Source organism: Oryctolagus cuniculus, chromosome 3 (genome assembly GCF_051225735.1).
Source record: "Oryctolagus cuniculus isolate XC-2025 breed Fujian yellow rabbit chromosome 3, ASM5122573v1, whole genome shotgun sequence".
NCBI classification, from domain to species: Eukaryota; Metazoa; Chordata; class Mammalia; order Lagomorpha; family Leporidae; genus Oryctolagus; species Oryctolagus cuniculus.
The window spans coordinates 128,309,531-128,330,292 of NC_142869.1; the positions used below are offsets into that span (position 1 = coordinate 128,309,531).

Sequence of the window (20,762 nt, forward strand, 5' to 3'; positions counted from 1 at the left end):
TGGCCATATCGGGAGTGAACCAGCAGATGGAAGACCTCTTCCCCCCCGCCCCACCTCTGCCTCTGCCTCTCCTTCTCTCTCTGTGTAACTCAGACTTTCAAATAGCTAAATAAGTCTTCACACACACACAGAAATACATGTTAAAATATTTAAAAAAAGAGAAAATGAAAAGGTAGCCCATAGAATGAGAGAAGCTATTGCAAATCATACATTGGATAAAGGACTTTCATCCAGAGTATATGAAAAAAAAAAAAAAACCTGCTGTAATCAACAATAAAAAGAAATATATAACCCAGTTTAAAAATGAGCAAAGGGGCCGGCGCCGAGGCTCAATAGGCTAATCCTCCGCCTTGCGGCGGCCGGCACACCAGGTTCTAGTCCCGGTCTGGGCGCTGGATCTGTCCCGGTTGCCCCTCTTCCAGGCCAGCTCTCTGCTGTGGCCAGGGAGTGCAGTGAAGGATGGCCCAAGTGCTTGGGCCCTGCACCCACATGGGAGACCAGGAGAAGCACCTGGCTCCTGGCTTTGGATCAGCGCGGTGCACCGGCCACAGTGTGCCGGCCGCAGCGGCCATTGAAGGGTGAACCAACGGCAAAGGGAGACCTTTCTCTCTGTCTCTCTCTCACTGTCCACTCTGCCTGTCAAAAAAAAAAAAAAAAATGAGCAAAGGATTTGATTAGATGATTCTTCAAAGATGATGTCCAAATGGCCAATATGTCCATGAAAAGAACTCACAATAGGCAAATCTGTTGAGATATAAAGTAGATTATTGATTTTCATAGACTTGGAGAAAGAGAGGATGGGAGTGACTTAAAGAATGCTGGGGTTTCATTTGGTTTGATAAGTTCTAGAATTTGTGATGATGGTTGTATAACTTTGTGAATATAATAAAAACTGAATTTTATACTTTAAAAAGGTGAATTTAATGGTATGCATTATGTAAAAAAGCTTGTTAGAAAATCATGTAAGGGGCAGGCATTGTGGTACAGTGGTTTAAGCTGCTTCTTGGGACCCCTGCATCCCATATCAAAGTGCCTGGGTTGGAGTCTTGCCTCTGCTTCTGATCCAGCATCCTGCTAATGCACATCCTGAGAGGCAGCAGATGATGAATCAAGTTCTTGGGTCCCTGCCACCCACAAGGGACACCCAGTTTGAGGTCCTGGCTTTGGCCTGGCCTAACCCAGCTGTTGTAGGCATTTGGGGAATGAACCAGCAGATGGAAGATATTTCTCTATTTGCCTTTCAAATATATAAAATAAATAAAAAAACTAAAAATCATGTAAGAAGTTAGTTAGGCTTAGTGATCTGTTTTTCATTAGTATAGTAAGCAGAAATGAAAAAGAATGCTGTTTGACCAAGACTAGTAAATGAAGTTCTCTGTAAAACATGATAGAAATGAATTGCTGAGAGATTGGACATTCACAGTCTCTGTTTCTCGAGGAGCCTACTTGTTGGTCACACTGTGTGTCTGTGATGCTGCCTCTCTCCCTACTAAGTCGTTTCTCTGCCAGTGCTCTTATCTCCATGGAAGGCCCTTCCTTGGAAGGCTGTAATGTATATTATTATTCTCTCCTATACAGTTGAGTATGTTGATACTGATATTAGCTTTGTATATATCTTTATTTTTCATGGGAGGAAGAAAAATCAACAGTGTGTAAAAAAAGTGAAAAATCCTTATTTCCAGTTAGTTTTGACTGATAGTTGTTTTTGGATGAATAAAATTGATATCATTAAATAACCACTCCATTTTGAGACCTATAAATATTTATTTTTCTTTTTAGAAAATATGAAAAGTAGAAGAAATTACTAAGTAGAAGAGAGAAGCACTCATGATCTTATTACTCAGACTTTACTTCAGTATTTTACCCTCTTTTTGTGCTTTAAGTTTTCACACATAAACTGTATAATACCATATATAACTTAATACAATTTCACATCTTATTTTGTTTCTTTAAAATTTTGTTGCAGAGTTTTTTCTCATAAGCTTTACAATTCTTTTGATTAAATTAGAAATTATAAAAAGCTTTGATTTCAAACACATACAAAAGTAAGGAATAGTACCGCAAACCCTTACCTACCTATGACTGAGCTTCCGCAATTCTTGCTTCATTTCTGATGGAGTTTGGAGGAGTAGAACAAAAATAGAAGTAATTTATCCAGTGTGATCAAGCTGACACAGAGAAGGCAAATAAAATGTATTTTACACTTTTACAGGGAAAAAATTGAAATTATCTGAAAGAATTAGAAAAAAAGTTACTTCATTAATGAAGGCAAATACTAATGAAGGTGAACATTAACTATTCTGAATATCTTACCTGACCTCTGTGTGGTACTTTTTCCAATTTTCTTCCTTCCTTCCTTCCTTGGCCAGCTTGACTTTATCTATCTACCTATAAGACGTTTATTATTTATATATATATATATATATATATATATAATAAAAGATTTTATTTATTTATTTGAAAGCCAGAAATACAGAGAGAGAAGGAGGGAAAAAGAGAGAGAGATATCTTCCATTTGCAGGTTCACTCCCCCACCAGTGGCCACCACAAATAGGCTGAAGCCAGGAGCTAGGAACTTCATCTGAGTCTCCCACATCAGTGGTGGGGCCCAAGTACTTGGGCCATCTTCCATCGCTTTTCCCAGGCCATTAACAGGGAGCTGGATCTGAGGTGAAGCAGCCGGGACTTGGATAAGCACCTATTATGAGATGCAGGCATTACAGGTAGTGGCTTTGCTGGTCCCTTTGATCTGCCTTTTAAATGTAATATGGTGAATCTGAATGTTTTGCTCATTTTTGACATTTACATTATAATTATATTTTGTGATGATTACATTGTAGTTAATTGTGCACACTGGAATGGGTGAGAGAGAGTGTTTAACGTTTTTCTTACAATATTATTGTGATCACTCAATTACTTCCAGCTTAATTTTAATGATCATTCCAAGGTTAATATATATCCAACCAATCTCCTGATTCTGCTATTCAGAGATGATTTGTGCAGGGTTCTTGTAAGGCCAAAGCACTATTGACTTTTGGGCTTTGTCTGCTGCAACCTTTCTGCTCTGTGCCTGACTGACAGTTTTATGCCTTTTTTTTTTTTCCTTTTTATTAGAAAGGCAGAGAGACAGAGACAGATCTGCTGGTTTACTTCCTAAATGCCTATAAAAAGCCAGGGCTGGTCCGGGTTAAATCCAGAAGCCCAGAACTCCATCCAGGTCTTTCATGTGGGTGTCAGGGACCCAACTACTTGAGCCATCACCTATTGCTGCCCAGGGTGCACATTAGCAGGAAGCATGATTGGAAGTGAATTAGCCAGGACTAATGTGGAATATTAAACATCTCTGTGGGGAGCAACTCGGACTAGACTAAGTTACTGGAATTAAGACTTATTCTATGCATCTGCTCTCCCACAATATGGCACTGGGAGAGGAGTAAACAGCTTCTTTTTTTTTTTTTTTTTTTTTTTGGACAGGCAGAGTGGACAGTGAGAGAGAGAGACAGAGAGAAAGGTCTTCCTTTGCCGTTGGTTCACCCTCCAATGGCCGCCGCGGCTGGCGCGCTGCGGCCGGCGCACCGCGCTGATCCGATGGCAGGAGCCAGGAGCCAGGTGCTTTTCCTGGTCTCCCATAGGGTGCAGGGCCCAAGCACCTGGGCCATCCTCCACTGCACTCCCTGGCCACAGCAGAGAGCTGGCCTGGAAGAGGGGCAACTGGGACAGAATCCGGCGCCCTGACTGGGACTAGAACCTGGTGTGCCGGCGCCGCTAGGCGGAGGATTAGCCTAGTGAGCCGCGGCGCCAGCCAAGAGTAAACAGCTTCTATGCAGCTGCCTCTCGATAACTTGAGTGATGACCTGCAGGAGCTGATCCTGCTCCTGATTGGAGGAGAGCAGTGTACTCGGCGTGTGGGTAGCAGAGTTGGGATTGGTGGAAGAGGACTATAAAGGAGGAGAGAGACAACATGCACCGGGAACATCTAAGGGGAACACCTGAGGAACATCTGAGCAGCCCCCGAGAGAGCCGGCCGGTGGTGTGCCGCTCCCCCGCGGAAGTGGGGAAAGTGGCAGGGGGAACCGCCCTTCCACGGAGGTGGAAGGGTCGGTAGCCAACCCGGGAAGAACCAGCAGCAAACCCGGGAAGGGCCGAGAAGACAAAAGAACAGCACAGGGTCCTGTGTCGTTCCTCCGCGAAGAGGGGGAGCAACACATCTCAAGTGGTGACTTAGCTGCTCACCTAACGCCTGCTGGTATTTCCCTGTACTTTTTTAGAGTGTCTAGTGTCACAAAGCTTTATTTAAGTAGAATTTCTAGTATCTGTTGATTGGGAAAAAAATATCAAGTTAAAAATAAAAATTAGAGGCCGGCGCCGCGGCTCACTGGGCTAATCCTCCGCCTAGCGGCGCCGGCACACCGGGTTCTAGTCCCGGTCGGGGCGCCGGATTCTGTCCCGGTTGCCCCTCTTCCAGGCCAGCCCTCTGCTGTGGCCAGGGAGTGCAGTGGAGGATGGCCCAGGTGCTTGGGCCCTGCACCCCATGGGAGACCAGGAAGAGCACCTGGCTCCTGGCTCCTGCCATCGGATCAGCGCGGTGCGCCGGCCGCAGCGCGCCGGCCGCGGCGGCCATTGGAGGGTGAACCAACGGCAAGGGAGGACCTTTCTCTCTGTCTCTCTCTCACTGTCCACTCTGCCTGTCAAAAAAAAAATAATAAAAAAAAAAATAAAAATAAAAATTAGAAACATTGTATTACCTTTGGATCTTAAATATTCATAGTCCAAACATGTAAGCTTGAAAATATGAGTAAGAATACTTTCTCACTTCATGGATAATGCTTAGTGTATGTATAGAAAAATCCTCAGATATCCTTTTTTATTTTTAAAAAATTTTTAAAGATTTTATTCATTTATTTGAGAGGTAGAGTTACAGACAGTAACAGGGAGAGACAGAAAGAGAGAAAGGTCTTCCATCCGTTGGTTCACTCCCAAATGGCCGCATTGGCTGGAGCTGTGCTGATCTGAAGCCAGGAGCTTCTTCCAGTCTCCCACATAGGCGCAGGGGCCCAAGGACTTGGGCCATCCTCTACTGCTTTCCCAGGCCTTAGCAGAGAGCTGGATCGGAAGCAGAGCAGCCAGGACTAGAACCGGCGCCCATATGGGATGCTTGTGCGGCAGGCAGAGAATTAACATACTGTGCCACTGCGCCCTCCTCACCACTCCTTTTTAAAAAGATTTATTTATTTATTTGAAAGTCAGAGTTACACAGAGAGAGAGAGAGAGAGAGAGTCAGGTCTTCCATCCGCTGGTTCACTCCTCAGATGGCCGCAGCGGCTGGAGCTGTGCTGATCCGAATCCAGGAGCCAGGAGCTTCTTCCAGTCTCCCACGTGGGTGCAAATGTCCAAGGACTTGGGTCATCTTCTACTGCTTTCCCAGGCCACAGCAGAGAGCTGGATCGGAAGTGGAGCAGCCAGGACTCAAACCGGCGCCCATATGAGATGCTGGTGCTTCAGGCCAGGGCTTTAACATGCTGCGCTGCAGCACCAGCTCCTTAGACATCCTTTTATAATAACTATCCCACCTCATGCCATGGGTGGGGGTTAGCAATATCCACAGTGGGGAACAGTGCTCTGGCCTTTCCAGACTACTGTTTTCCCTCTGAACAGGCCACAATCTCTTGTGTTTGTGCTTTGTTCCTATGCATTTGCACATTGTTTTTACCTGGAGTTTTTTTTTTTTTTTTCTTCTTAACATCTACTCCACAAGAGAAGATAGAACTTAATTGACTGCGAGTGACTGTTCATTGATATTCAACTCAAGCAAACTTTATTGATTGCACAAGTATTTTTTGCATGTGCCTTGTTTATAATAGGCATGGTGGTAGGCATTAGGTGACCAGAATGAACAAAGTCCTCACCTACTTGAGGTTGACAGTAAATAGCTAAACAAACACATAATAGAATTGTAGTTTGTTGGGGCTGGCGCTGTGGCGTAGTAGGTTAATCCTCTGCCTGCGGCATCTGCATCCCATATGGGCGCCAGTTCTAGTCCCGGCTGCTCCTCTTCCAATTCAGCTCTCTGCTATGGCCTGAGAAAGCAGTAGAGGATGGCCCAAGTCCTTGGGCCCCTGCACCCACATGGGAGACTGGGAAGAAGTACCTGGCTCCTGGCTTCGGATTGGCTCAGCTCCGGCCATTGTGGCCATTTGGGGAATGAACCAACAGAAGGAAGATTCTCTCTCTCTGTCTCTCCCTCTCACTGTCTGTAACTCTACCTCTCAAATAAATAAATAAAATCTTTTTTTTTTTTTTTTAAAGAATTGTAGCTGTCCTGAGTGTTTGAAGAAAGAATAGGTTGCAGTGACAAAGGAGCTCCCTAGGGTGATCTAAGGACTCTCTGAGTAGATGGCATTCACAATGAAAAAGAGACAGGCCAAAGTAGGTGTAAAAAGAGTATTTCTGGCAAAAGAAAGGGTGTGAACAAAGGCCCTGAAGTGGCAAAGAATTTGAAACCAAAAGAAGTCCAGTGTATATGTCCTAGAGTTACAAGTTTAGGAGAAATGAGTTTATGGGCAACTTTTGAAGTCATTGGAATGAATGCTGATTGTTTTGAACTGATCTGTGACAAGAAACATTGGCCTAAACCTGCACACAGTCAGAGCTCTGGAAGCTGGGTATAGATAAAGAAACTTGAGGGGCAGTGCTGTGGTATAGTAGGTTAAGCTACACCTGCAGTGCCGGCATCTTTATGGGTGCCAGTTCGAGTTCCAGCTACTCCACTTCCAATCCAATGCCAGGGAAAGTAGCGGCAGATGGCGCAAGTACGTGGGTCCCCACACCCACTTGAGAGGCCTGGAAGAAGCTTCTGGCTCCTGGCTTTGGATCAGCTCAGCTCTGGCCATTGTGGCCATTTTGGGAGTGAAACAGCAGATGGAAGATCTCTCTCTCTGTCTTTCCCCCCACCTCTATCTATAACTCTACCTTTCAAATAAATAAATCTTAGAAATAAAATAAAAAAGAAACTTGAGCAAGTACAGCCAGAGAGAGATAGCTGGAATGCAGGATCATTTATCTTCACAAAAGTGGAGAATTTTTCAAAAAGGAATGCTGCTGAGAAGGGAAGTTAGTTAAACACGGAAGAAATTTTACTTGGAGATGTGATGCTGACAAGACCAGCTCTGGTGGAGCCGGGTAGGGAGGAAGCCAAATCCCCTTGGAGGTGGCTGGTATAGTAACTGCCTAAAGAAGCCCCTCTCTCAGTGGTGCCATTGAGGAAAGCATGTGAGCTCAAGAGAGGCTTTTTAAAGATGGTGATTTAGAGGACTATTTTAAGTTGCTGGGAGTGAGTCGGGAGAGTAGAAATTGCTGCTTCTGGAGATAAGACAACTGGAAGGCTGAAAGTTAAAAGTCAGAGGAGGCAGAAAGGAGAGGATGTGGGAGCTAATAATGAAAATAAGAGGTGATAGGGAGGGAGCCAGGAAGGACCTTGACCAAGTCTTACTTTCTGTGATTTCTCACTGGCATAGTATGACACCTGTCACATTGTAGGCAGAATCAGTGCTTGTTCACTGAGTGAATGTATGAGCCTGCCAGTGAGTGGGATTGTGGGAGAAAGAAAGAAAAGGGAAGAATAGAAGGAACAGCTAGAGTAAGAAGAGACTTCCTGCTGGCAGGATGTGACATCATCTTCTGTTATTTTATTGTAATTGTCACAAAAATGATTGTAGTGCAGAAAAGGCTGTCATATTGTTGGAAACATCCTGCATTTGACTTTGTGAATAACTTCTGCTAATTTCTGCCTTCTAAAGATGACTTTTAAGATATTATACCTATTTTCTGCATTATTTTTTCAGGGAGAATTTCAGTGTAGTTAATGGTTAACTGGTTCTTGTAATTTAAGTTGTGCTTCTTTAAGATTTATTTGTTTGAAAGGCAGAGTTACAGAGAGAGATCTGCTATCTGCTGGTTGACTCCCCAAATGGCCACAACAGCTAGAGCTTGGCCAGTCCAAAGCTAGGAAGCCAGGAGCTTCTTCTGGGTCTCCCATATGGGTGCAGGGACCCAAGCACCTGGGCCATTTTCCACTGCTTTCTTAGGCACGTTAGCACGGAGCTGGATAGAAAGCGGAGCAGCCGGGACTCAAACCAGCACCCATATGGGATGCTGGCACTGCAGGCTGTGGCTTAACTCCCTGTATCACATGCCAGCCCTTTAAATTGTGCCTCTTGATAATTTGATATTATTTTATGAAAGCTTCCTAAGTGCTTTACTTGTGCTTTGACTTCTTGTTTCTCAGTTCTCTACTTTTTATTTTTTAAGATTTATTTGAAAGGCAGAGTGACAGAGAGGGAGAGACAGAGAGAGAGAGCTTTACTCTGCCTTTTCACTTCCCAAGTGGCTGCAACAGCCAGGGCTGTGCCAGGCAGAAGCCAGAAGCTTGCAGCTTCATCTGGGTTTCCCGTATAGTTGGCAGTGGCCCCAATACTTGGGGCATCTTCCACTGACTTCCCAATTGCATTTGCTGGGAGCTGGATTTGAAGCAGAGCAACTGAGACTCGAACCAGCACTGCAGTACAGAACCTGGTGTCGCAGGTGGTGGCTTAACCTGGTGCGCCACAACACCGGCCCCCTTTTTCTACTTCTTATGTTTCAGATCATTTATCTATTTAACGTATTTATTTTGAACAGTTAGTGAGTACTCATGTTTGGGACTTTCAGTGAGGCAGTAATATAGTAGGAACAACGTGAACTTTGGAGCCAGGCAGATCTGGTTTTAAATGACTGCCTGATGGTTCAGTAGCTTCAAAACCTTGGGGAGAGTTGTTTTTTATTTCTTTGTTTGTTTGTTTTTAACTTCTCTGAACTTTTATTTTTTTAGCTTTAAAATTTTTTCTTTTTTTTAAACTTTTTATTTTTGTTTAATGGGCGTAGTTGTTCACTCCCTAAATTTCTTTAATGTTTCTCAGCTTGGACTGAAGTCTGAAGCCAGGAACAGAATTCACGACTCCCTAGTAGGTGGCAGGAACCCAAATTACTAGAGTAATCACTCTGCTTCCCAGGCTTTGCATTAGCAGGAAGCTGGAAGTAGGAGCCAGAGATGGCTATTTGAACCCAGGTACTTCTGATGTATTTACTAAGTGAAATACAGGATCTTAATTGGTATCTTAACTGTTAGGCCAAAGGCCTGCTCAATTTGCTTATCTTTAAAATGAAAATGATAATAATAATGTTTACCTGTCTCCCAGGTGTCTGCCTTACCATACACCTTCCTACCTCCCTTACTTTGCCTACACTTTTTCCCCACTTACTTGGTAGGGGAAAAATATGGGTGTATATTCAATCCATATTTAAGATAAAGTTCAGGCTGAATCTTGTATATGTAACTGTAGTTTTGGCATAGTCACTCCAGGCCTTTTTTCATTGTTTTTATTTTTTTAAAGATTTATTTATTTGAAAGGCAGAGTTACAGAAAGGCAGAGAGAGAGAGAGAGAGAGAGAGAGAGAGGTCTTCCATCCACTGGCTCACTCCCAAATGGCCACAACAGCCGGAGCTGCGCCAATCTGCAGTCAGGAGCCTGGAGCTTCCTCTGAGTCTCCCCTGCTGGTGCAGGGGTCCAAGGAGTTGGGCCATTCTCCACTGCTTCCCCAGGCCATAGCAGAGAGCTGGATTGGTGGAGCAGCCAGGACTAGAATCCGCGCCCATATGGGGTGCCGGTACTGCAGGCAGCGGCTTTACCTGCTACGCCATAGCCCGGGCACCACTCCACCTTCTTAATCCATCTCTTCCCACAATACTTTCTCATTAGTCTTATTTGACAGGTGTAATATTCTGCTTGTGAAAGCTACTAGTTGTGCATCTTGTGTTTGTGTTGGCTTCTTACATTGATAACCTTTTTATGAGGGATAGAATATAGAATTTCTTTCAAGTCACCTCATAGACTGAAGTTATTTCTTTTGTATTTTCTGTCATGAGATGTGCTATTTAAAAAGCTTATAAATAAAGGTAATTGAGATACTAAACTGGTAATGGATACATGGGATGTTTTTATTCATTCTGTAAATATCTTTTGAATATATGTGTATTGTATTAGAAAACATGCTACAATATTTTTCAGCTCCTCTTGTTAATAGATAGAATCTATTTCCTCCCACTTTTCATCTACTAGCCTTATGACTTTTTTTTTTTTTTTTTGGACAGGCAGAGTTAGACAGTGAGAGAGAGAGACAGAGAGAAAGGTCTTCCTTCTGTTGGTTCAACCCCCAAATGGCTGCTATGGCCGGCACGCTGTGCCTATCCAAATCCAGGAGCCAGGTGCTTCCTCTTGGTCTCCCATGCGGGTGCAGGGCCCAAGCACTTGGGCCAAACTCCACTGCCTTCCCAGGCCACAGCAGAGAGCTGGACTGGAAGAGGAGCAACCAGGACAGAATCCGGTGCCCCAACTGGGACTAGAACCTGAGGTGCCGGCGCCACAGGCGGAGGATTAGCCAAGTGAGCCATGCCACTGGCCCGTGACTTGCTTTTACCAATAGAGTAATGTGCAGGATCTGGATCCTAGGCCTTGAGAGGCCTTGCAGCTTCCCCTTTGCCATTTGGAATACTCCAGCCACTGTCTAATGGAGTCTAGGCTGTATGATGAATGGCTAGAGCTCACAAGTGGAGAGAGGTCCAGCCAGCAGCCAGGAGCAGTGCTGCAGATATATAAGCGACACCTCCATGGACTCTTCAGCCACAGCCACCCTACAGATGGATGGCTATGCCACATGAATGATTCCAGGCAGAACTAGAATAAGAACCTCCCAGCCAAGCCCAGCCAACCCATACACTTATGAAAAGTATTAACTCATTGTTGTTTTAAGCTACTGAGTAAAAATGGTTCTACTTTTAACTTCTTTTATGGAGAAGTCTGTAGTAGACTAAGAAGTTGCAGAGCTTATAGGTCTGTTCTGCCTCCATCTGTCATTGTTACAGTTCTCTATTAATAGTGTACCTAAGTGACACAGGGTACATATGGTAATTAAAGGGATGGAGTTGGAAGCTAGCTTTTAAAAGTGTTCTGTGCAAGCTGTTTTCTGTCCCTAATCTATTTAATGCATGGAGAGCCAAAATTCTCCAAGTGCCACTCAGGAAATGGCAGAGTCAAGACCAGAGGCCAAAATTCCTAGCTTTACTGCTTTTTTGATCACATCAAGAGATTTTTTTTAAAGATTTATTTATTTGAAGGCAAAGTTACAGAAAGGGAGAGGCAAAGAGAAAGAAGTCTTCCATCTGCTGGTTCACTCCCGAAATGGCCACAACAGCCAGAGCTGGGCTGATCTGAAGCCAGGAACCAGGAGCTTCATCTGGGTCTCCTTTATGGGTGCAGGGGCACTTGGACCATCTTTTGCTGCTTTCCCAGGCCCATTAGCAGGGAGCTGGATTGGAAGTGGAGCAACCGAGGCTTTAACTGGTACTCATGGGATGTCTGTGCTGCAGACTGCAGTTTAGCCCACTTTGCCACAGTACTGCCCACACATCAGGGTTCTTTTCATCATTCTTGTTGAAGCTGTGGTTTTTAACGTCTTCCTGTTGGCCTTCAGCGGAGTTGGGTTATGGTTTTGGTAAAAGTTCCTCTGTTAATTTCTACTTCCCAAGGTGCTGTAAAAAAGAATGACTGGGCCTATCATCTTGACCTTTTATTGTTTCGCTTCTGTAGACCAAGATGCTGTGACAGGACAGGGTTGAGATATTTGGAACCTAACCACTGTAGTGAGCAGAAGGCATTGATGTTGGGGAATGGGAGGGCCTACTTCAGTTGGGCATTTTTTCAGAAATACCTGTAATATGTCCCTTTCCACTGGTAACTGATAGAGTGACATTCTAAGCTGTTCTGTGGTGTTCACTGTGAGAGCTTGCTAAAGGAGAAAACTTACCCTGATACACAAAGGAGAAGAAAAGTTGCTTTTGTATTTGAACTTGATCTACCATTTCTTCTATGACATTTTTATGTTTCTTTTATTATTTTGGGAAATGTGTGAAAGTTGAACTTTACTTTGGTTTAGAAATAGTGTTACATGCTGAGTAATTTCTGATATCACACTGCTGTAAGTTAATCCTGTATCTCGTCAGTTTCTCGGATGACCGTTACAGAACCAACTGTGGGGATTTTAACCAGGCCCTACAGCTGTCCCGTAAGCTTGCTGAGGGCAGAGACCAAGTCCTCTTTATTCTTTTATGCCAGTGCCTTTCATTATGTCTTTTTTTTTTAATGACTCCCATGAATGAGCTTTTTTTTTGTTCATTTTTTAAAAAAGATTTAGTTTATTTATTTGGAAACCAGACTTACATAGATACACAGAGGCAGAGAGAGAGAGGTCTTCCATCTGTTGGTTCACTCCCCAATATTTCAGGCATGGAAAGCCAAGACACTCTGGCAAAAAAAAAAAAAAAAAAAAAAAAAAAAAAAACAAAACCCAAAACAAAACCAAAACCTAAATGAAAGATCTCTGTGAGTGAAATCCCAGTGGAAAGAACAGATCTTCAAAGAAGGAGGTACCTTTCTCTGAAGGGAGGAGAGAACCTCCACTTTGACTATGACCTTGTCTAAATAAGATAAGAGTCGGAGAACTCAAGGGGCTTCCATAGCCTTGGAAACTCAAGACTGGAGCATAGGGAGATTACTGATGCCATAAACAGGAGTGTCAATTTGTAAAGTCAACAACAGGAGTCACTGTGCACTTACTCCTCATGTAGGATCTCTGTCCTTAATGTGCTGTACATTGAGATTTAATGCTATAACGAGTACTCAAACAGTATTTTTCACTTTGTGTTTCTATGTGGGTGCAAACTGTTGAAATCTTTACTTAATGTATACTAAACTGATCTTCTGTATATATAGAAAATTGAAAATGAATCTTGATATGAATGGAAGGGGAGAGAGAACAGGAAATGGGAGGGTTGCGGGTGGGAGGGAAGTCATGGCGGGGGGAGCCAATGTAGTCCATAAGCTGTACTTTGGAAATCTATATTCATTAAATAAAAGTTAAAAAAAAAAGTTGCTGCTTGGAACACCCACATCTCTTATTGGAGTGCCTGGGTTCGAGTCCTGGCTCTGCTTTAGATTCTAGCTTACTGATAATGCCTACTGTGGGAGGTAGCAGGCAATGACTCAGGTACTTGGGTTCCTGCCACCCACTTGGGAGGCCTGAACTGAGTTCTTGGCTTCTGGCATTAGCTTTGCCCGGCCCCAGCTGTTGTGGTGGGCATTTGTGGAATGAACCGACAAATGGGATATCTCTTTCTCTTCCTCTCTTTCAAATAAATAATAAATAAGTAAATAAAATTTTTCATAGTGGATAGTTGAACAAAGAAAATCTTCGCTAGTGTTTACTTAAGGAATGGAGACTTTGCTTTCTTGCTTGTTGCCTCATAACATGAGACAACGTCCTAAGCACAAAGTCTGACCTTCTTTCTCTAAATCAGAACAGAAATGGTCCAGACTTCTAATACTGAGGGTTTGCAAATGAGGAAAGGAAACTCACTTCCCATGCAGTGATATTACTTACTTGGGATATTACTTACCCTTACTTCACTCAGTTTCTTCATTTATAAAATAGGGAGTTTAAAACTTCCTTTATGGAATTGGTTGAGGAATTAGAAGTAGTATATATAGTCACTTAGTACAGCACCTGACACCTAGTGTAGAAGCTAGATGCTTTAAAATGGCTTTATTATTATTGGCTAGTATTGTTGCTTTTAGACCTTTCAAAGGAGTAAGACATGAAATTCTCATTGAGGATAGAAGAGCTGTTTAGGGGAAGAAGTAATGTATCAGTTATCTACCACTGTATAGCAAACCACTGTAAACTTAGTGGCCTAAAACAATATTGAAATACTGTTTTTTTGTGATCCTGTTATTTGGCTAGTTAGTGGTTTGTGTGCTTAATTCCTTGAATTTATTTGTGCAGCTGTGATGAATGTAAGGGCTAGATATTCCAGGTGGCTTCACATACGTGTCTGGTAGTTGCTGCTGGCTGTTGGTTGGAGCATGTTGGTTTTCCTCCACATGACCTCTCTTGTTCCAGTTCTAGACCTTTTAGTATTGCCATCCCAGGCAGTATTTCAAGTATATCAAGCCTCTGCTTGCTTTTACAGTTGCTGAATTACCCACTGGCCAAAGCAGTTCACAGGGCCAAGCTCAGAGAGTCACTGTAGGAGGGGACAGGAGAAGAGTAGCAAAGAATTTGTGGCCATTTTTAATCTACTATAGCCTGATGATTGATCTACTTGTTGGGCTGTCGATTCTCGAGTTTCCCATATCATTGATACTTTCCTTAGTCCAATGTAATAGCTGATTAAGGATCTGGAGTTTCTCTTTGGAATGAATATTGGAATGAAGGATAATAGCTGTTTTATGTATTTGAATAACTACCTGGGTAAAAGGGCCTAAACAGATATCCCCTTAGTTAAGAAAGGATTGTTCTTTGAGGTAGTGAGTCTTGTTGAATGCCATTGCTTCCCACCCCCTGCATGACTAGAAGCAAATAGAAGGTAGATAGCCATATGCCAGGCTTTGAAGGAGGATTTTCCTCATTTGATGTCTTCATTTAAATGATTCCTAGTGATTAACAGAATCTGTGATTCTGTGACTTGGTGGCAATGGGGTGTTGTCAGGAGGTAGAGAAACACAGAACCCTAAATTTGCTTGATTTGTGAGACAGAGTTACAAGAGAACCTTTTTAAAAGATTTCTGTATTTATTTATTTTCATTTTGTCTAATAGGTGGTGGGGGAGAGAGATTGAGAGTTTGAGATCAACTGCTCCTACATACATTGTTCACTCCCCAAATGCCTGTAACAACTTGTAAGCCAGAAGCCCAGTTTGAATCTACTGCATGGGTGACAGGGACCCAAGTGTTTGAGCCATCATTGCTGTCTCCCAAGGTGTGCATTAGTAGGGAGGTGAAATTGGGAGTGGAGCCAGGATTTGCACTCAGGCACTCCAATATAAAACCTTTTAAAGTTGAGATTTACTGTTATTGTGAAGAATACTTCAATTTCATTCAATATGAAGGAGTTGCTGTATCATGAATAAAGGTTTCCTATGTGTCTTCTTGTTTTAGAATGAAAGATATTATCATGGCTTTAGAAGGAATTGGAGTAAGATACAAATGTGTTCAATTGTTCCTGCAGCTGTAGGTTAACTAAGCAGCTTGTACAGTTTGTCTAATTAGAAAAAAATTGGTAGTGTTTATGTATCATGTGTTTTGCCATACACAAACATGATTTTGAAATCTGATTTTTTCAAAACACTAGGCCCAAATGATGTGTTTGTCAGCTGAGAATACTGTTTCAATAGCTGGTCAGAATAATGTTGCTTTCTTTTTTGTCTCTCTCTTTTCTTTGCTTGGGAAGGTAGGGGCAGGGACTTCATCTCACTCCACTGTAATGTTGCTGAGCAAGAATTGTGATGCAGGTACAACCTTTGACTTTGGTTGATGTGACCACACTGGACACTTTGGTCCACCTTGTTTCTCTGGAGTCTGCTCCATTTGTAGTACTTGATTTTTTAGAAGACTGAGGGAAGCAGTAAGCTGCAAGCCTACCATAGTTTAGACAGAGTGGTGGTCAACTTTGGTGAGAGGCAAAATTTAAGCTACAAATAAATATGCTAGTGAAAGCAGAAGATTGCTGTCCTGCCTGGTGTATTCCCAAGCTGGAAAGGTGTGAAAAGCATCAGCCTACCAACTGTGTAGCTTTGGGCTTCAGTGTTCTTCAAGATAAAAATAATAATTATGTTAGTCCAATATGGTTGCCAAGCATTCCAGTTTCTCACTTCGCTTGTGATTCTAAACAGTTCTGTAGCGTGAATTGCTTTGTCTTTGATTTACTGTTTCATAACATTTGAGTGTTGTGTTATTTGTGCTGATTTGTCATTCTCGTCCTCTTATTTTTCAGAATGGACTGCTGAATTATGAAGTATTTCAAACCCAGTAGTAGAAGAACATCACTCTGCCACTCACTCCTTTATCTCCTGCTAGTTATTTAAATTGGACTTTTAATATCCTTCCAGCTGCTCTTCAGACACACATGGTGCATTGTTGCCATTCCCCAGATTGCATCTTTGAAACACAGGCTCTTAGTAACCTTCAGCAAACAAAGAGGCAGCTTCCCAGATACGGGTACTGGGAGGGAGTCATCCTGACTGCCCTCTAGCCTTTGCTGGATCTGGATTTGAATTCCACCATGGAGCCTCGCATGGAGTCCTGCCTGGCACAGGTGTTGCAAAAGGATGTGGGGAAACGACTGCAGGTTGGCCAAGAACTTATAGACTATTTCTCAGATAAACAGAAGTCTGCCGACCTTGAGCATGACCAGACCATGTTAGATAAGCTTGTGGATGGACTTGCTACCTCTTGGGTGAACTCTAGCAATTACAAGGTAAGTTGAGTTGCCTTGTTAAATCAAAATTGGTCCTTAAAAAATCCTTCATGAGCAATCAGCGTGATTCCTTGGCTTCCATTAATTTACTTTTTTGGCTCATGGCTCTTAGATATTTTATTCTAGAGCACGTGGAGTTTTCTTTGATTTTTATTCAAGATAAAAAAAAAATCCGTATCTTTATGCACTTTGGAATGCCAAGTGAACATCTGGGTGAGGAGAAGCCTGTATGCTGGAAAGTTTACAAGCATTTGCAGCCTTGAAGTTCATGTTTGTGGTGTGTCTTGCAGTGAGTGGGTCATGAGACCTTGATAAGTGGCTGTTCATGAATAACAAGTGCCTTGACTAATTTTCTCTGCGGGATTGCATTGGCAATGGGATGTGCAGAGTGTTCTGCCTTCAGCTTACTGCTCTGAGGTCAGCTCAGCCAGCTGGCCAGAGATAGCATGAGTTGTCAAGGACTCTTCTCTGACTGTGGTCAGTGGCATAGAGGAGATCTTTTGGGTTCTAGAGATTAAGGCTCTTCGTGCACCCTTGGTGGGAAGTGTGAGTTGAAGGGGTCAGGGTTCTGTGGCCTAAATGAGTTGTGAAGATTGACCATTTTACCATTCAAAGACTGTGTGGGTCTTCAAGTGCTGAGGAAGTATCATTCTCTTTCTCTGCATACTTCCTTGTCCCTTTTACTTTGTCAGGAGGATGGTTGCTGTGGATCAAGGTTGAACTGGAAGGAACTGTGGGCTGTGTGTGTACCTACTGATAGTTGCTGTGGACATTGTCAGGGGGCTTACAGGAGCAGAGTTTTTGGTGCTTTCTCATTGATTCAGTCTTCTGAGATTGGTTTGGACTTGGAAAGTGGTGCTTACAGGATTCCCTTATTTGCTATAGTGTAAGCTCTATTTTCCAGATATATTAAACCTCAGCCTCTCATCTAAGGGCAATCAGGCTTTATACTTTAAGGGTGTTGCCTAAGGCCCTAATATTTCACTTACAGTGGGATATAGAATTTATCCTTATCTGTCTTTGGAAACTGAGCTTATATTCTATTTATTTTACTTATTTATTTATTTTTTTTTTATTTTTGACAGACAGAGTGGACAGTGAGAGAGAGAGACAGAGAGAAAGGTCTTCCTTTTGCCGTTGGTTCACCCTCCAATGGCCGCCGCGGCCGGCGCACTGCGGCCGGCGCATCGTGCTGATCAGAAGCCAGGAGCCAGGTGCTTCTCCTGGTCTCCCCTGCGGGTGCAGGGCCCAAAGACTTGGGCCTTCCTCTCTGCACTCCAGGGCCACAGCAGAGAGCTGGCCTGGAAGAGGGGCAACCGGGACAGAATCCGACGCCCTGACCGGGACTAGAACCCGGTGTGCCGGCGCCGCCGCAAAGCAGAGGATTAGCCTATTGAGCCGTGGCGCCAGCCAATTCTATTTCATTCATATATTTATTCAGTTAGTTTAAGTTAACAAATGCTTCTTTATGTTAACAAATTGCTGGATGGTAGGAGTGTTAAAGGGATGAAAGGTGATAAGAGAGCGAGTGTAGCCATTACTTTTTTTTTTTTTTTTGACAGAGTGGACAGAGAGAGAGAGAGAGAGACAGAGAGAAAGGTCTTCCTTTACCGTTGGTTCACTCTCCAATGGCCGCCGCGGCCTGCGCACCGCGCTGATCTGAAGCCAGGAGCCAGGTGCTTCTCCTGGTCTCCCATGCAGGTGCAGGGCCCAAGCACTTGGGCCATCCTCCACTGCCCTCCCTGGCCACAGCAGAGAGTTGGCCTGGAAGAGGGGCAACCGGGACAGAATCTGGTGCCCCGACCAGGACTAGAACCCGGTGTGCCGGCGCCGCAAGGCAGAGAATTAGCCTATTGAGCCGTGGCGCCGCTGCCATTACATTTTTGAGGGCTGTGAAGTCACCTTGTCTGTGTTTGAATCACACCCCTACTACTTTTTCCATGTGGGTATTAAGATGTTTCTGGCTGACAATAACTGAAAGCAGATTCAGTTGACTTAAAGTTACTATGAGGACAGTTTCTCGGATAAGTCCAGTAGTAGTTAAGGCCATGACCAAGAAGAAGAGCATCTTCTTGTATCTTTTACTTGTATCTTGTATCTTCCCAGCAGACTTCTAAATACATCACATTGGCCAGAGTAAGTTTGGATGTCTGTTCTAGCACAGCGGGAAGATGGAATGGGTAGCTGTAATTGCTTTCATCATGCTTAGTCTACTTCAACCATAATCTTAAGGAGGGGTCCAGTCTCTCCCGAGTGAAGCATCTGGCCACGTGAAGGGCAGGTGGATATTAGAACAGGAAGGAGAAAGTTGGAGATGGGACCAGGTTAACATGGATGTTAAATTAATGAGTCTGCCACACTGCATGAGCTAGCCTTGGTTTCCCCAAGTGAGAGTATATAAAGTTACCACACGTCTGTTACATAGTAAGCACTCAGATGTTAGTGGCTGTTATTAACACATTCTTCCTGTCTTCCAGGAGCTCATAGTCAGGTATGGGGGACTAATAAATAGGCAGATGATCACATTGCAATATGATGTGTGCAGTAATAGAAATGCAGAGTCCTGTAGGAATACAGAATGAGAAAGAAGTAACACTGCCTAGAGGAATTCATGATTTTGAAGATTGGGTAGTTTTTCCAGAATAGCATCTGCAGGGTCACAGAGGAGGGAAAGGTTGACACTTGATCCTTCGTGAAGTAATTCCTAAGCAGAGACAGAGATGTGAAGGAGTATGAGGAAGACAGGGTTTGCTAACAACTTGCCTGTAATCATGGACAGTTCAGTTAACCTGTTTGTGCAGTGCAGATGTTAGACTAGGTAATTGCTTGGGAATCCTCAGGTTCTCCAGTATCACTCAATACAGAGAGGCCATGTGTTGTGGTTCTGAGCTTACACAGAACTGACCAGCCCCTGGTGTAAGTTCTCTTAAGTGTTGGGATGGTCTGCTGTGTTCACAGCAGGAACCTAGAGCCAAGAGCATAGTATTTGCTTAACAAGCATAGTGAACTCAGAACTTAGACTACTTGGCTAGTGTTGCTGTTTACTTTGCTGAAATCTGGAAGCTTATCTTTTCACACTTTCCCCCTTTTCAAAATTTTTATTTATTTGAAGGGTGGAGTGACAGAGGTCTGTCTGTCTATCTATATATCTTTCACCCATTGGTTCACTCTCCAAATGCCCACAACAGCTGGAACTGGGCCAGGCTGAAGCAGGAGTCTGAACAGGGACCCAGCTACTTGAGCCATCACCTGCTGCCTTCTACATTATGTATGGGAATGAAGCTGAATCAAAGAGGAGTGGATACTCCAACCCAGGCACTCCAATATGGGATGTGGGTATCCTAGGTAGCATTTAACCACTGAGCCAAATGTCTGCCCCTCCATCTCCACCCCTATTTTTATTAATCATTGAACAAGATTTCTCATCAGAGTCTAAGGTATATTTTATTTGACCTTTGTTTATATAGTATGGATTGAAGGGATTAATTTTATATTAATAAAGTTTTGGAGCTGGGCTTTTTTAATTCATTCTCTCTCTCTCTCTCTCTCTCTCTCTCTCTCTCTCTCTCTTTTAATGATTAAGGACTAATGAGGTAATAAGAGGAGAAAGGGGAGGGAGTAGTTCTGGCCTTCCAAAACAATGATGCTGGTGTTACTTCTTTTCTTAGCAGAAAGGTAGATGAATGCTAGCACAATGTCTTAGTTTGAAATATTTGGCTGATGTGTGAATAACTGTACCTTTGAGTATTTCTTAATAGGTAGACAATTTGGATGTGGTATTAATTGCAGTTTAATAGCTGCCATTCATTTCTTACTATGTGTGAAGCATTTTATTTGTCTTACCTCATTTACTCTGTGCAACATCCCTGTAGGGTAGAGGATGGTATCCTAATTTTACACATGAGGTAACCAAGCCCCAGAAATACAAGGTAATTTCTGCTGGTGATCATGCAAATGGGATTTAAATACAGGTCTCTCTAATTCTTTAGTCAGTGTTCCTTTTATAAGAACAGGAGTCTGCAAACTTCTTTAAGGCCAGACAGTAAATACCTGTATTTTAGGCTTCATTTCCCATATGGTCTTCCTGAAATATTCAGCTAGTCTGGGCCATTGTATTGCAAAAGCAGCCACAGTTAATACATGAGTGAATGGGCTTGGCTGTGTTCCAGTAATTCTGGACTTACATAAATGGGATAAGGGCTGCTTTGACTCTTGGACTATGGTTTGCCTACCTCTGCAGAAGCTCATTGAGTACCTACTATATAACATGTAGGTAACACTTTTTTCTCAATGATGGGAACCATTGGGAATTCATCTGGGAGAAGAGTAGTAAGGTGGTTCTTGTACCATGTAGCGCT

The 20,762-nt window shown here is 43.2% G+C and overlaps 1 protein-coding gene across 50 annotated transcripts in view; it reads left to right on the top strand.

The window, feature by feature from the left end:
* The window catches only part of CLASP1 (cytoplasmic linker associated protein 1), a 293,720-nt gene that overhangs the window by 26,138 nt on the left and 246,820 nt on the right, over window positions 1-20,762 (top strand). For all 50 annotated transcript variants that reach the window (XM_070071085.2, XM_089329376.1, XM_070071086.2 and 47 more), the window contains exon 2: window positions 15,922-16,404. In XM_070071085.2, the coding sequence (XP_069927186.1) occupies window positions 16,210-16,404 (195 nt within the window). In that variant the 5' untranslated portion in view covers window positions 15,922-16,209. The remainder of the gene's footprint in view (window positions 1-15,921; window positions 16,405-20,762) is intronic.